This window comes from Talpa occidentalis, unplaced genomic scaffold (assembly GCF_014898055.3).
Source record: "Talpa occidentalis isolate TD23 unplaced genomic scaffold, MPIMG_talOcc4v2.1 talOcc4.12, whole genome shotgun sequence".
Taxonomy (NCBI): Eukaryota; Metazoa; Chordata; class Mammalia; order Eulipotyphla; family Talpidae; genus Talpa; species Talpa occidentalis.
This window is the reverse complement of record NW_023601212.1, coordinates 91,419,029-91,434,126: the sequence shown is the minus strand read 5'-3', so window position 1 is coordinate 91,434,126 and position 15,098 is coordinate 91,419,029. Positions and strand designations below refer to the sequence as shown.

The 15,098-nt window shown below is 40.1% G+C and overlaps 1 protein-coding gene across 1 annotated transcript in view; it reads left to right on the top strand.

The window, feature by feature from the left end:
- Positions 1-12,539, top strand: part of LOC119242359 (acyl-coenzyme A synthetase ACSM6, mitochondrial-like) — a 272,902-nt gene extending 260,363 nt beyond the window's left edge. The window contains exons 5-11 of the mRNA XM_037508078.2: positions 1,534-1,677; positions 4,510-4,666; positions 5,388-5,470; positions 6,262-6,385; positions 7,128-7,208; positions 9,655-9,756; positions 12,414-12,539. Of these exons, the coding sequence (XP_037363975.1) occupies positions 1,534-1,677; positions 4,510-4,666; positions 5,388-5,470; positions 6,262-6,385; positions 7,128-7,208; positions 9,655-9,756; positions 12,414-12,539 (817 nt within the window). The remainder of the gene's footprint in view (positions 1-1,533; positions 1,678-4,509; positions 4,667-5,387; positions 5,471-6,261; positions 6,386-7,127; positions 7,209-9,654; positions 9,757-12,413) is intronic.
- Positions 12,540-15,098: the final 2,559 nt, after the last annotated feature.

The window sequence follows — 15,098 nt, the reverse complement described above, 5'->3', positions numbered from 1 at the left end:
TTAGTGAAAGTCTTACCTCCCAAAAATTGGGAGTGTTAATTCTGGGAGAAGACTGACCAAGAAAAACACAAAGAGGTTAAAATAAAGTAATGGCATTAATTTGGGAGCCTTAGATCTGAAAATTGGAGAGCACAAATTCAAGTCTTAGCCCAAATTGTGTCCCACTGAGGGATTTTTTTTTTTTAATGACAAATGATAAATGAGCAAGACAGACTGCAAAAGAAGCTTCAAAAAAAGCAGGGCATTGAGAAGGAGTAACCTGATGTGAGAGGGGAGCATTACTTTAGATTTAGTGGCTTCTGGGGAGAGAACATTTAAGCTGAGATTTGAATGCCAACATGGCAACCTTTTGAAAATCCATGGGGACCATGTCCTTGGCACAGGGATCACTGAGGGAAAGAGGGCCGGAGGCAGGAGTGCCCTGGATCTGTTTTGAGGAACAGGAAGGATGCCAAATATGGTGAGTAAGAGAGTGGGTGGACAGGGTTGAAGAGCAAGAGACAGTGATACTAGATGCCCTGTAGATTATGCAGGAAGCCATCTGGGAAACCCTGGAGAGAAGGACTTGATTGGATTTACTTTGTTGACACCACACTCTGGCAGCTGGAGGAACAATAGAGCACAAAAAAGGGAGTAATAAGACTGGGACGCAGGCTGGTGCAGCTGTCAGGGTGAGAGGCCACCTTGGCCAAGAAGGAGCAAACCGACAGGACTCACTTCTGGCACGAAACGAAAAGGAACACCCAAATACTCAGTGACAGAGAGAAATACCATTTGAACTTTAAAATAAATTTTTAAACATGCATGCGTTTATAAAATAATCAAAAAAACAATTTGAAGTTTTAAAATCTATATTTGTATCTAACTTTGATGTTTGTATTGTAGATTTAAAGTTTATAACTACAAGGTCGTCTTGGAAGTCTTTTAAAATCCAATTAATTTTTAATATTCTCTGAAATTAAAGAAAATCAAATTGGCAAACTACCGTCCTTGGACTAGCTGCTTATTTTTTTAAAGATTTTTTTATTTATTTATGCATACAAGAACTGGGGTACAGGCCAGAGGTGCGGGGGGCATGAGAGGATTCACCAGAGACAGAGTGGGGAGCAGAACGTGAAGACTGAATGAAATACACTGCTGAGGGGAGCAGCGGTGAGACAGGAGAGGTCTGCTGTGCCATGTGGGTCAGCTCCCTGGCCAGGGATCAAACTTGTGCTGCAGAGGCTGGGATTGCTTCACAGTGCTGTGCTTAACCCTTGCGCCACCAGGGAGGCCCTAGCTACCTATTATTATAAATAAAGTGTTTTTGGATCCAGGGATGGGTTAGAGTGATCAAGTGAGGTGAGTCAAGAAAGTGCTGGGTTGGGCACCAATATACATTCGCACCAACAGTGTGCAAGAGTCCCTTTCTCAGCACCCTTGCCAACACAGGCTGTTTTCCAGTCTTTTTGATACAGGCTGTTCTTATGAGTGTGAGGTGACCAGAGAGAACCTGCATGTAGAACTCACTGTTGCCTCTTTTGTGACCTACAGAGTCGCCCCTCCTAAGCAGACCTGTGTGGCGACCAAGAGTCAAGATCCAATGGCCATTTTTTTCACCAACAGAACAACAAGTTCTCCCCAAATGGTCGCATTTTCCCACTATGGTTTGGGAATGGGATTTAGCCAAACCTCAAGGTACGCTCCTCACACAACCTTTACAGGCCTGAGAGCTCTTTTCTTGTACAGGCAAGAGAGTGTTTCATGGGACTAGAACTAAGAAGTTTCTTACCCATGACTGCAGAAAATGTCAATACTGAGAAAAGGAATAGGACTGATGAAAGAGTGGAAAAAGATGAAAAGATGAAAAACATAAAACATAAAAAGATGAAAAGTGAATTATTGTAGATCCAGAAATCTAAGATTCTGAGAGACAAAGGAAGAGCAGTAAGTTCATATAACTAGGGAGGGGCCCAGGGCAATTATCCCAAAACAATACACTGCTATATGTTGCCTGTTCTGTTACAGGCACTGGGATGAGTAAGAGTGACAGACACAGAGGTAGAGTCACAGCTAATGAAGGGTTTGGGTCTAGAGACAGCATCTAAGATGAAAATCCCATGTCAGACAAGCCTTTAAAAAAATCTCTAATAGCTCTAAATGTTTATCATACCGTCTCTCGGTAAATCCAATGCACTAAAACGGATTTCTGTCTCTTCAGTGGGATACTCATTGAAGTAATTGATTTAGATGTTTTAGCTTGGTTTTGAGAGGGCTTAGTTTCCCATACATACTGTCAATCCTGCCTGCGATGACTCATTTGAAGATGAGTCAAGTGTTTTTACCCTCAAAAAGTCCATAGACTCATCAGCAAGCAAAGCGTAGTATGTGAGTAACTACAATACATGACAGAAGTCAGGGTTCTATGGGAGAGAGAAAGTACTAGCAGGACTCAGAGGAAAGAGGCATCATTTTCAGAGGAAAGGAGCATATAAAGGATTAGAAGTGAACTTTGTATCTGGAGTTCCATCATATGGCTATGAGGGTGCCAAAGAGCACGCAAAGCAGAGCAGAGTATAAATGGCAAAGCATGGAAGAGAAAAAGCAAGGGGCTAGAGAGAGCGCAGGGTCCCCTTGACTGCAGTCGAAGTCGTGGAAAGAGAAGAAGGAATCACTGAGGATTTTTTAAGCAGGAATATATTATCCTATAACAATAATCTAGAACGCGTGATGAATAGATCAGGAGGCAGAAGGAGTGGCAATTTAGCTCCTAACAGCCAGCACGACAGCTGTGCACATTTTCTAGTCTTCCTCTTCTGCCTGCTAAACCTGGATATGTCTTTGGTGCCACTACTTTACTCTGAAGAAGCTCTAAGTCCCAGGAGGTACCTGTTTCCAGGACAAGAGCGAGGAAAGTGTCGGCACTAAATGGTAGCTCAGGCGTTAAACAGGTAAGGGTTCAAACCTCAATTATGTCAATGACTGGTGTGAACTCAGGCATGTCATCTCAGCTCACTTCAGTGTCCTCATGTGTTAAATGGAATAATGCTACATTTTATGGACTCTCAGATGCACATTTTTTTTTACATTTCACTCTCTTAAATTCAGCAAGTACCTTATGACCAATAGCATGTCCAGGTTTAGCTGGCAGTGCTGTCGGTGAGAGTAATGGCATGACTTACTCTCATAAATGAGTCTCTTCCATGGAATAAAAACAGTATATCTGCCTCCTAGACTTGTCACATTTAAGTGAGCTATTGGAGCAGCATGCTTAGCTCTGTGTCCGGCATGTAGTTGGAGCGGAATTCACAGTAGCTACCATAACATGGACAAGACTGATGGAACCCAGACTGTCCATGGAATTCACTAGACCTGGGTTCCTATCCCAAGTCTGCACTCACTGCCTTGAACGAGCTATTTCATACCTAGAAGACGTTCCCGCATCTATCAAAATGCCAATCCAGTAGGCTTTATTTAAGAATCAGGTCTACTGGAGGTAAATGTTAGCAGCATTTCTCAAGATTACAAACTCACGTGCCCTTTTACCAGCAGCCTACTTCCAGGAATGTTTGCCATAGACTTGCAGCCAAGTGTCCAAAATATCAAGATTCCATGAACAAGATATTCTTGTAACACTGAAATAGCAAAAGGGTTGTGCTAGACAGCTGGAGAAAGAAATAATGCATTACTATCCAATGGAATATTATGTCTCTATCTCCTTGCTATGCAAAGACCTTCGGTATGAATTGGCCAGGAAAACAAGGAGTAAAGGAGAGAGTGTTGAGCATGTTGCTATTTGTGGAGAGGAAAATATGCAGCTTCTTATCACATGTAAAGCACTTGTCACAGTACCAGTACATGGTGTGAGAGCTTGCACATACATGTCGACAGTGGCCAGGCCACGCAGAGAAACAAGGCTCTGACCCAGCGTCTGGAGCAACCAACTCAGGAATCCAAACTTTCAAATGCAGAACGTGCCCAGGAAGCCAGCTGCTGGCTCTAAGCGAGGCTCGGAGGACATCAGACTCCTGCTGGCAGGGAGTCAAATAACCCCTGTAATAATGAGCCCCAAACGGTCAAGACTTGATTAATAACTGACACCTTCCCTTACTTTTTCCTCCCTTCTAACTTAGAACCAGCAGAGAAAGTCACACCTATCACACAGAACAACTCACCTCTAGCTAACCCACCTCTTGCTTTTCCCTCCCCCCTACCCCCACAACCCCCAACCCCTCACACCCCCACCCCCCCACACACACCCCCACACTCCTGTCCTTCCCAAATTCCTCCAGCCAGGGCACAGGGCACGCCTGAAGTCTTCCCCTTTCCCACTACAGAGCCTTCTCACTCCTCTGCCAGCCTTTGCATCTCTGCCAAGATGCAGGTGATGGTGGCTGACTCCTTTGCTACGGCTCTGAATAAATAGCCTGTACTTACTCTCATTTGAGTGGTTAGTGCCCGATAGCTAATCATTATATTGTTGTTAGTACTGCCACAGGGGAACTCAGACATTTTTCTTATTTTCTTTAGACAGTGGATGGACCTCCAGCCGACAGATGTCTTCTGGTATCTGGGGGATGCCCTCAGTGGAAGCTTGTCACTGAGCAGTGTGCTGGGAGCTTGGCTCCAAGGAGCCTGCGTGTTTCTGCATCACATGCCAACCTTCTGCCCCGAGACTGTTCTAAACGTAAGACCAGTTCCCAGTGTGGGCTGGAGCAAGGGCCAGAAGGGAAGCACTGGCAACGACCCAGTGACTCAAATGTCCCAAATTGGGTGAACCAAGAATTAAATTTGGAATGTCATTTGAAACTATTCACTACTTCTGAGAACAATGTCCTCTTACTTCTCTGAGCCATGTGTGGTGTCAGGACTTGGCTGCTTCATTGAATTACCGAAAAATAAACTTTCAAAAAGCAATAATGATAAAGATGATATGATATTAATATCAGCCATCATTTATTGACCTGATGTCGAAACTCATTTCAACATCATTTCATCTCCCCAACAACAGTGAGGGAGAGACTGGGGAAACTGAGGCCTAAAAAGATTGAGTAACTAGCTCAAATAATCATAGTGGTGAAACCAGGATTTAAACCCTGGTCTGTTGCACCCTATCCCATGATCCCTAAACTACCTCCACAATCCCAAGTTTTACTAGCAACATCTAGGCCTATTGTTCCTGGGATCCAGAAGTAAATGTCTAGCTGTGTATCCATTCAGTTACCATCTGATGAACACAGTGTTTCTTAGATCCAGAAAGGTAAAGTGAGATTCTCTTCCTTAGCTCGTCAAGATAAGGAAGTTGTCCCAGCTGAGTCTGGAAGTCTGTGATCCTCTCCCCTACACTTTTCCTCCAACATTCTCATCCCCATCTTTACATGTTGATTGGCTTTTTCTTTGGGGTGCAGGCCTTGCACAGATTTCCCATCACCACTCTATCTGGAAATCCAGGGGTATACCAGGAATTGCTTCAACACAAACATTTCATCAGGTAAGAGAGGACCTTCCCAGAGAGAGTCCATGTCTACTCAGGGTATGACAAACAAGACTAGGAACCTTCACTTTATTAAAGTAGACCCAATTCTACCCTTCACTCATTCACCTTTCTTGTTGCCATTTTTAACAATAAATCCATTTAAGAGTACAGGGATTTTCTTCCCTTATGACTTTGAAAGTCCATATCTTCTGGCTCCTCAATATAAAATTTGATTGTAATCAAAAGATTGGGTGTGGCTAACTAATTTGTATGTCTACCTTCAACAAGATAAATTTTATAGACAAATATATTGAATGTAAAATATAGGTCAGCATTAAAGCAAAGGCCAACTCTTCTAGTGAATAGAGATACTTCTAGACCTTTAAAAAATAAATTTATGTCTCTATCTACCTCCATAGAAATATATTCTAATACTGGTGAGAGATTAAATAGGGAGTATCACACTGTATTTTTCACTCCACATTGTACCTTAGACCTTCCTTCAGACGGCTGGCCACTTTCTAACAGTCAATCATTTCTATCAGTTAAATGATCCATTCACTTTTAACACTAATGCTTCTACTCCAGAAAAACAAATGAGAGTCTTCATGGAGACTGATCCAAGTGGAAGGTCTGAAATAGATTTATTTAATAAACTAGAAATAAAAACATCAAGACCACTTCATGAGTACCTCCTACGTATTTGGCAATATCTGTATCATTTTCCCAAGAGTCTTCCTTACAACAGACCTGTTATTGGTAGAAATGTTCACCAAGCCTAAGAATAACTTGTGATGACCCTCCAGCTACAGATCCAAGAGCCTGAAGCATTGTGTGTCTGCAGGAGGACCCATAAGCCCTGGGATGATAGCAAACTGGAAATGCATCACTAAGTTGAACATCTACGAAGGCTATGCGAAGACTGAAACTGTAGGTTGATACTGGACGGTCAGTCAGTTAATACTGTCATTTAACCACACTTGTCCATTTACTATGTAAACACTTTGTCAAAGCACCAGGTGCACGTGCAGATAGCTGGATCTTAAATACATGAGGAGAAAAATGGCTTAAACTAGAGAGACTCTTCTTTGATCATAAGACAAAGGATTATGGGCAAATGAAATATTCTCTCACACTGCTGAGAAAGGAACATGTTAAAAGACACCCAACAGCAAGTGCTAGAGAGGATGTGGAGAAAGCGAAACTGTGATGTTCTATTGTTTGCTATGTGTTTGCACCGGGTCCACCTGCTGTGATGAGTTGATAGTCTTACATATCTTTAGTCTTTGGATTTCCTCATTATCTCTTTTTTCTCTTTGTAATTTGTTACTTGAAAAAGGTAACAAATTGCTGAGATGTTGGTCCTTTCAAATATTTCCCAGTCTGGGTTTTGCTAGTTGCACCCTTAAGGCGTTTAACATGTTGGGGTTCCTCTGCATTTCCTTACAATTGGTAGATAGATCTGGAGGTGTAATCATATCCCTGCTTTATTTTTTTTCTTTTCCTATACTATTTCTTAGGTCATATAATATTCTTCCATCAGGAGGCATATAAGGTGTGGTTATCTCTTTTTTTTTTTCCTGGCGACATCAGATATTGGTGATTAATGGCTAGGTCAATTTATTCACTCCCTTTTTAAAGGCAAAAACTTTTCTGTATTTCTTTAATGCAGGGGCTGCTCTGTGCCACTTCCAAACAAATGAAATTAAAGCCAGGTTCTCTGGGGAAGCCACTGCCACCTTATATTGTACAGGTAAGAAATCATAGGTAATGAGTATGACAGTTATTGTTAATTGAGCTCTTACTAAGTGCCAAACAAGGTCCTTACCACTTAGCAATGTTATTTCATTTGCTCATGGCCACAATCCTAACACAAGAGTATCATTACTATCCCCAATTAATGGATGACAAAATTGAGGCTTAACAGGTTAGAGTAACTTTACCAAGATTACCCAGCGAATAAGTAGCAACTTCCACTTTCAATCATGACTTCACTGGTGTAAGGACAACCAACATTTGAAGGAGAATTAACAGCAATTCTTCACAAATTCTTCCCAAAAATATGAGGGGGAGTTTTGATGGCTGGTCTCAAAGTGAGAATATCAAATGAGGCCAGGACAATCCAACTGCCGATATCAAAGAGCTCACAAGAAAAGAAAACTACACAGTAATCTACCTCAAAATACTAGCAAACATAACTAGTAGCATATAAATGGTTTATATACCACATGGAAGTGGGATTATTCTAGACATACAAGCTTGGCTCAACATATGGATATCAATCAATATAACATAGCATACTAATAGAATCAAAGAACAGAAATCCATGATCATCTCTATAATGAAGAGAAAAGCATTTGATAAATTACAACAACTATCAATGATGGTGAGGATGTTGAGAAAACAGAAGCACTCTTACACTGTTGGTGGGAATGCAGACTGATCTCTTGTGTGACCCAATAATGCCATTCCTAGGTATCTACCCAAAGAACACAAAAACACTAATTCAAAGCAAATACTGCTCTCCCATGCTCATAGCAGCACTAATTAAATAGCCAAAATGTGGAGACAACCTAAATGCCCAAAAGCAGATGAGCGGATCAAGAAGAGGTGGTATATCTATCCAATGGAATACTACTCAGCAATCAAAAAAGATAAATTGATGCCGCTCTTGGCAACACAGATGGAGCTGGAAGAGATTATGATAAGCTAAATAAATCAGAAGGAGAAAAATATCAGATGGCATCACTTATTGGTAGAATACAGAGAAACTAAACAAAGGAAAAGATAAAACCAAACTTAAAAACTAACTCTGAAAAATTGGTTCTAGAACGGAGGAATCCAGAGAAAGAAGGGAGCCATGAGAATAAAGTTGGGAGGGAGCAGGGTGGATTGAGGTGGTGGATCCCCAGGTGCTTTTGGTGATGGGTGAGCCATAGCAATAATACTTGAAGTGTGTGCAGAAGGGGGCGGAAGGAGGGAAACACAAATAATGATATAAACCAATATTATAACCTTAGTGCCAAAAAAAGTGTTAAAAAAAGGAATAAAGGGGAAGTTTCTCAACAGGATAAATAGCATCTACAAAAACCCACAGCTAACATCACACTTCACAGTGAAAGACTGAAATTTTCCAAGATCAGGATTTACAAGGGAGTTTGCTCTTACCACTTTTATTCAGCACAGAGGTTTTATCCAGGGCAATTAGACTAGAAAACAAAATAGAGAGCATACAAATTGGTAAAGAGGAATGGAAACTATCTCAATTCAAAATGATTAACAATTTGCAAATAGGGCATTTTAAGGAATACACACACACGTAATAAATGATATCAGCAAATTTTCAGGATACAAAACCAAATGCAAAAATCAATTATACTTCCATATGCTAGCAATGAACAATCCAAAAATGAAATTAAGGAAACAATTCCATTTACCATAAAATCAACTTCTCAAATCTCATTTGAAAATTGATTCGCCAGATAATTCATTTTGTCTGCTAGACTTGGACACCTGTTTTTCCCCCATAAAGCAAGTTTGTCTTGGAGGCATGAAGTCTTTCTTACTGCCCCAGAGACTTTCTGACTCTTAGAGCTGGCTGTTCCTATGGAAAAAAATCTAGAGTATTCAGCAAGGACAATTCAGAATAAGAATGAATATTTCTTTCCAAGGTGACAACTTGGAAGGGTATAACCCTTAAAATTGGGTGTGTATTTAACATTTATTCCAAAATGTTATCAGAAGTCTGGAGATACTTACTACGAGGTGAAAAATCACTGAGTAGAGGTCAGGATGTAACTTTTGCCACTTCACTCCATGATCACACCTGCTCTTTCCCTGCAATTCCTGCTTCCCAATAGTCTGTACTAGTTGGATATTTCATCTTATCCTCAGAATAAAATTCAGAGTGTTCATTTTCTAGATGAGGAAATTGAGCTTTAGAGAACTGAAGGATCCAGGTTGTCAATGTCAGCGGTGGAGAGTAGACAGTCAAACCCCGCTCTTTCCCACTCTGTCCCTCTGATGCAGTAGCCACTGCCTCTCAGTTTGCTGTCTCTACGCCAACCAACCAACCGAGCAATTTCCTAGATCCCTGTGGGGACAGTGAGGTGATAGCCTTGGCTTTAGATCTCCTGGTGTTTTAGGAACAGAACAAATGTTGTGCAAGGAAAAATCCCTTCATGGTTTCTGAATTTCAGATTGTGGATGAAAACTCAAATACCTTGCCTGCAGGAGAAGAAGGGAATATTGCCTTTCGTGTTCAGTGGAAGCAACCCAGCTCACTGTACTATCCACACATGGTAGGGAAGACTTTCCTTTCTCTAAACACTCCCACTGTCATTACAATAATGGTGTCGTCAATCTAGACCATTGCATGATTTGCCAGATACTTTTGTGTCAACATTAATTTTGCAAATTGTCAAATCTACAAAATTTTTTTAAAGATTTATTTATTTATTGGGCCTCCCCTGGTGGCGTAGCAGTTGAGCGCTAGGCTGCGAGGCTGCCCGCAGCCTCTGCAGCACCGGTTCGTTCCCCGGCCACCGATGAGGGTCCCACCAAAAAAAAAAAAAAAAAAGATTTATTTATTTATACAAGCACTGGGTACAGTCAGAAGAGCGGGAGGGTGAGAGGATTCACCAGAGCCAGAGCGGGGAACAGAACAGGCAGACTGACAAAATACACTGCTGAGGGGACCAGCGGGCACAGCAGGAGAGGTCTGCGTGCCATGTGGGACCCACACCGGCAGCCGGGTATCGAACCAGGGCTGCAGAGCCTGCGGGCAGCTTTGCAGCCCAGCACTCAACTGCCGCGCCACCAGGGGAGGCCCTACAAAAATTTTTTTAAAAATAGCACAATGAACACCTGCATGCTTCTCAGCTGTACACACATTGTGAGTATCTTGCCTCATTTGCATTTATATGATTTTGAAGAGATATTTGGGAGACAGTGCAAATACAACACTTTGTCCTGAATTGCCATTACCTGAGAAATTAAATACAATTCCTTCATTTTATCTAATATTTGTTGTATATTTCTATTTTTTCCCATTGTCATCAAAATGTATTTCTTAGTTTTTGTAAATCCAAAATGTGATCAAGGATCATTTATTTGGTTTTCGTGTGTCCAGTTCTTTTGACTTAAAACAAAGCTGACCTTTTTTTTGGTTTTGATAACATAAACATTCTTGAAAAGTAGAGACCTGTTTTCTTGTTAAATGTCCCTAATTCTAGATTTATCTATTGTGTCCTCATAATGAGACTTGGAATATCCATTTCTAGCAAGGCTATTACTTAGGTGATGTTGCATATTTCTTATTTCTTCTAATTGGGGAAACTTTGTGTTATCCCACTTTGGAACATGATAATTTTGATCCTTTGAGTTAAGGTTTTCACTACCAATTCTCTCCATTGTCAAGATGCATTCCCCCTCTTTTATGATTATTAAGTAATCTGTGGAGTAACCATGTGAAATTCCATGACTATCTTATTCTCCAATCAACTGTCATCCAGTAATTTTCTGATTCTTTCCTGGATCAATTATTAACATACAGGATGCAAAATGGTGATTTTAAACTGCCATTCCTCATGCATTAATTAGGTGGCATTTTTCTACAAAGAAGAACTTTTCTTTTTTTTCCTTCTAATGGAGATTTTTCTTTTAATTATTCTTAAACATAAATATATAATGTAGTCAGCCTTTATGGCAATAAAACTGATCTATGTTCAATATAGAAGATGTTGAAAAATACAGAAAAAGGCAAGGAAGAAAATTCTTTTCACTCATAATCTGCAATTATTGCCCACTGCTAATATTTGGGTATATCCCCTTCTATTATTTTTTGTTTATATATACTGTTTTATGAAATTGTGTTTTCACTTCTACCTGATATTGTGTAACTTGCTTTTTTACTTCTCATGATTTTCACAGATCAACTAATCTTATACGACAAAAGTTTTATTAATTTCACAATATCCCACCAAATGCATGATTTATTTGACATATCCACTCTTGGTGGAAATTTTAAGCCCTGAGATTTTATCTTATAGATATTCCTTCAGTGAACCTCATTTCTCAACTCTTTAAATGACATTTTAATAATTCCCTGTGGAAAATAGCAAAAACAGAATTCCTGAGTTAATAACTAGGTAAAATATTAAAAATATTTTAATACTGTAGATTTCCCTAAGAGGCAATGACCAAAACTTCCAAACTATGACAATGTACCTTAAATACACAGAAACCTAAAAATGTCTTTCTCTCCCAGGGCTTGGGAATTTCAAAGAAATTATCTCCTATGCCTACTGGGGTATTTTTTGCACTGTTTGGGAATGAGTTGCTTACATAGTGTTTTACAGAAGTCATTAGAACTTTAATAAGTGGTTTGTCACTTAGATCTAAGAATCTGGACAAATTCGCCATGTGACTCTAGCAGCCGTCCCAGTCCAGTGCTGTTAGAATCTGTGGATGTCCTTGAGATGTGATCAAGCAACATAGGGCTGATGGTGCAAAGGGGTATAGGTCTGATCACCCCATTGTGCTTCTGGTGTAAGAATCTCAATCCAAACCCACCTTCTTCTGATGGAAAGTCTGTCATGGGCAGTGTGGAAATTAAAGGCAAATTTAAAGCAGCGATTGTGTTCGATGGATGACAAGCCTGAGCAGAGCAGCCGGCATCCCTGCACACACTGTCTAGACCCACGCCAAGCGTCAAGCTTGCATTGCCCCATTATGGCTCAGGTACTTTCATTATTCCTATTTCCTGCTGGATAAAGGGGGAACTGATGCTCAAAGGGGTCTCCAAACAAAGGAATTTTCTATGTGGGACACCCCTGGAGAGGGGAAATCTGTGAATTTTTTCCATCTCTTTTTGGGACTAGCTACACTGCTCAGTGCCATACCATTAAATGTTTGTGGAAATGGAGTAAATCTGTTTCTGGATTTCTTATTCCATCAGGTGAATTGGGAGGAATACACTTCAGCAAGAGACCACATGCTTTACCTCACAGGGGACAGAGGCATCATGGATGAAGACGGCTACTTCTGGTGGACTGGTAGAGCTGAGGAGGCCATCCACACGTAGCCACCTGCCATGAAGAATTGTGGATACTGCTACTGAGCTTGGGGGCTGGGAGGGGCAGGGCAGGGTCTCTAGACTACCTCAGAAACAGGTGTATGGAGTTATCTCAATTTTTAAAAAATAGGGCCACCCTGGTGGTGCAAGGAGTTAAGGCGCAACCTATGAAGCTATCTGCAGCCACTGCAGCATAAATTCGATCCCTGGCCAGGGAGCTACCCACAAGGTGCAGCAGACCTCTCCTGACTCGCCCGCTGCTCCTCTCAGCAGTGTACTTCAGTCAATCTGCCTGTTCTGTTCCCCACTCTGTCTCTGGTGAATCCTCTCACCACCCCCCAACACCTCTGACCTGTACCCAAGTTCTTGTATGCATAAATAAATAGATCTTTAAAAAAATAGATCTACATTACAATCCAGCAATTCCACTTCTAGGTATCTAGAGAAAAGATGCAAGAACACTAATTTGAAGGGATATATCAGTCCTCTGTCCATTGCAGCCCTATTTACAATAGCCAAGTTATGGTAACAACCTAAGTGTCCAACAACAGATGAGTGGATTACGAAGAGGTGATATATTCTATATGTATATGAATACTACTCATATATATGTATATGAATATACTCATTTATAAAAAGAAAAAATCTTTTGTTGCCATTTGCAACAATATGGATGGAATTGGAAAGGCTTGTGCTAAGTAAAATAAGTCAGAAGGAGAAAGGCAAACACCAGATGATTTCACTCATATGTGGAATATAGAGAAACAAGACAAAGGAATAGAAAAACTAAACCAAACAATTCCCAGAAGTCTGAGTGTGGAATAGAAGCTACCAGAGGCTGAGGGTCAGGGAAGAGGAGAAAAGGGGGGCTGGGGAGTTCAATGGACCGTGGTGTGAACATATGCCCCCCTATCATATGCAATGCTTCTGTATCTCAATAAAAAGAATACAATAAAATAAAAATAAAAATAAATTCACTGGTAAAGTAAAAAAAAAAGTTTTTTGTTTTTCTAGGGACAAACTGGGCAAATATTACAAAAAAATAAAGAATTAAAGTGAAATCAAAATTAAGAAAACTTAGAAAATGCTAAAAAGCAAAAATCATTCACAATCTTGTATTTTAGAGTATCATCTTCCAGTCTCTTTTCTTATGTATAAACAGAATCTAGTAAAAGTGAGTTCATTCAAGAAACATTCTAGCACAACTTATCTTTTTTTCACTCAACAAGACAACAGAAATATTTTTCTGGACAATAAAATATATAATACATGTTTAAATTTTAACTGAGTAACCTGCATGGTAAGTCCACAAATTTTACATCAATAGTTCAAGGCATGTTTTCACATGGCCACCCATATATCACCATCCAGAACAAGATGTCTTGATATTTCCAGCTGCCAAACATGCCCTCTCGTGTCCTCACCCTTCAGGAAGTCTCTCCTTTCAGAAACTTTTGACGAACCTTCTGTCTGTGCCTCATTTGACCTCAGGAACTGAGAAAAGTAGAATAAATTCCAAGGAGAAGTAAATTCTGTGGATCATCTGGGGCCAAGACCGTCCTATAGGTTATCCTGACTCAGAGCTTGCTGATTCCCAAAGTCACAGGAATATTGAACTACAGCAAGGAGAGGAAGCACCCCTCCCTCTGGGTCAGCAACTGGCTTTCCCACGCTTTTCTTCACTGAATTAAAAATAATAAATCAACGAAATTTTGCTCAGGAAGCCACTCTTCTTCAAGTGCTGCTGTAGCAGCTCTGAAGGAAGTGTTCGCCTTCACCTTGAACTGGTTTCAGCTTTCACTCTTAGCCACCTTCCCCCACCATTAGTAACCATTATTCTGACTTCAAAAACCATAGATTAATTTTGCCCGGAATTCATTGTTCAGGGTTTTAAAAAGTAACTTGTATTTGCAGCATACAATTGGAATCATACAGCCGATCATTCAGTGTGTGATCTTTGGTGTCTGAATTCTTTATCACAAACTTACACCTGTGAGATACATCTATGTTGTTGTCTGTCTCTGTTTCAGTAGTTCCTTCTTTTTCATTGCTGTGTGGCATTCCATTGAATGAATATACCTAGAATTTATTTACCCATTCTACCATTGATGAGAGTTTGAAATTGTTTCCAATTTGGGATAACACGAATAAATCTGAAATGAATATTCTTCTACATTTCCATTGGTAAACATATGCAGAGATTTGATCGATACAGATCTCTGAGTGAAAATATTGAGTCATACCGTATATATAAAATTTTTCTAATTGCTAATATATCCTCCAACTATGGTGGAATAAAATGTTCCGGCTTAATGAAAGTTCCAGTTACTCTATATCCTCACCAACACATGTTACTGTGAATCTTTTAAATTTTAATCATTCTGATTCATGTTAGTAGTATTTATTATAGTTTTAATATAATTTAGGGACACATAGTTATTCATTCTGTCAAGATACTAAATTTTTTACTTTACCAATTCCTGCTGATCATTCAGAGTCTTGGTTGCTTGTTTTATTTTCAATTTTTCACTTAAAAAACACTTGAATAGTCACCTTTTAATGTAAATT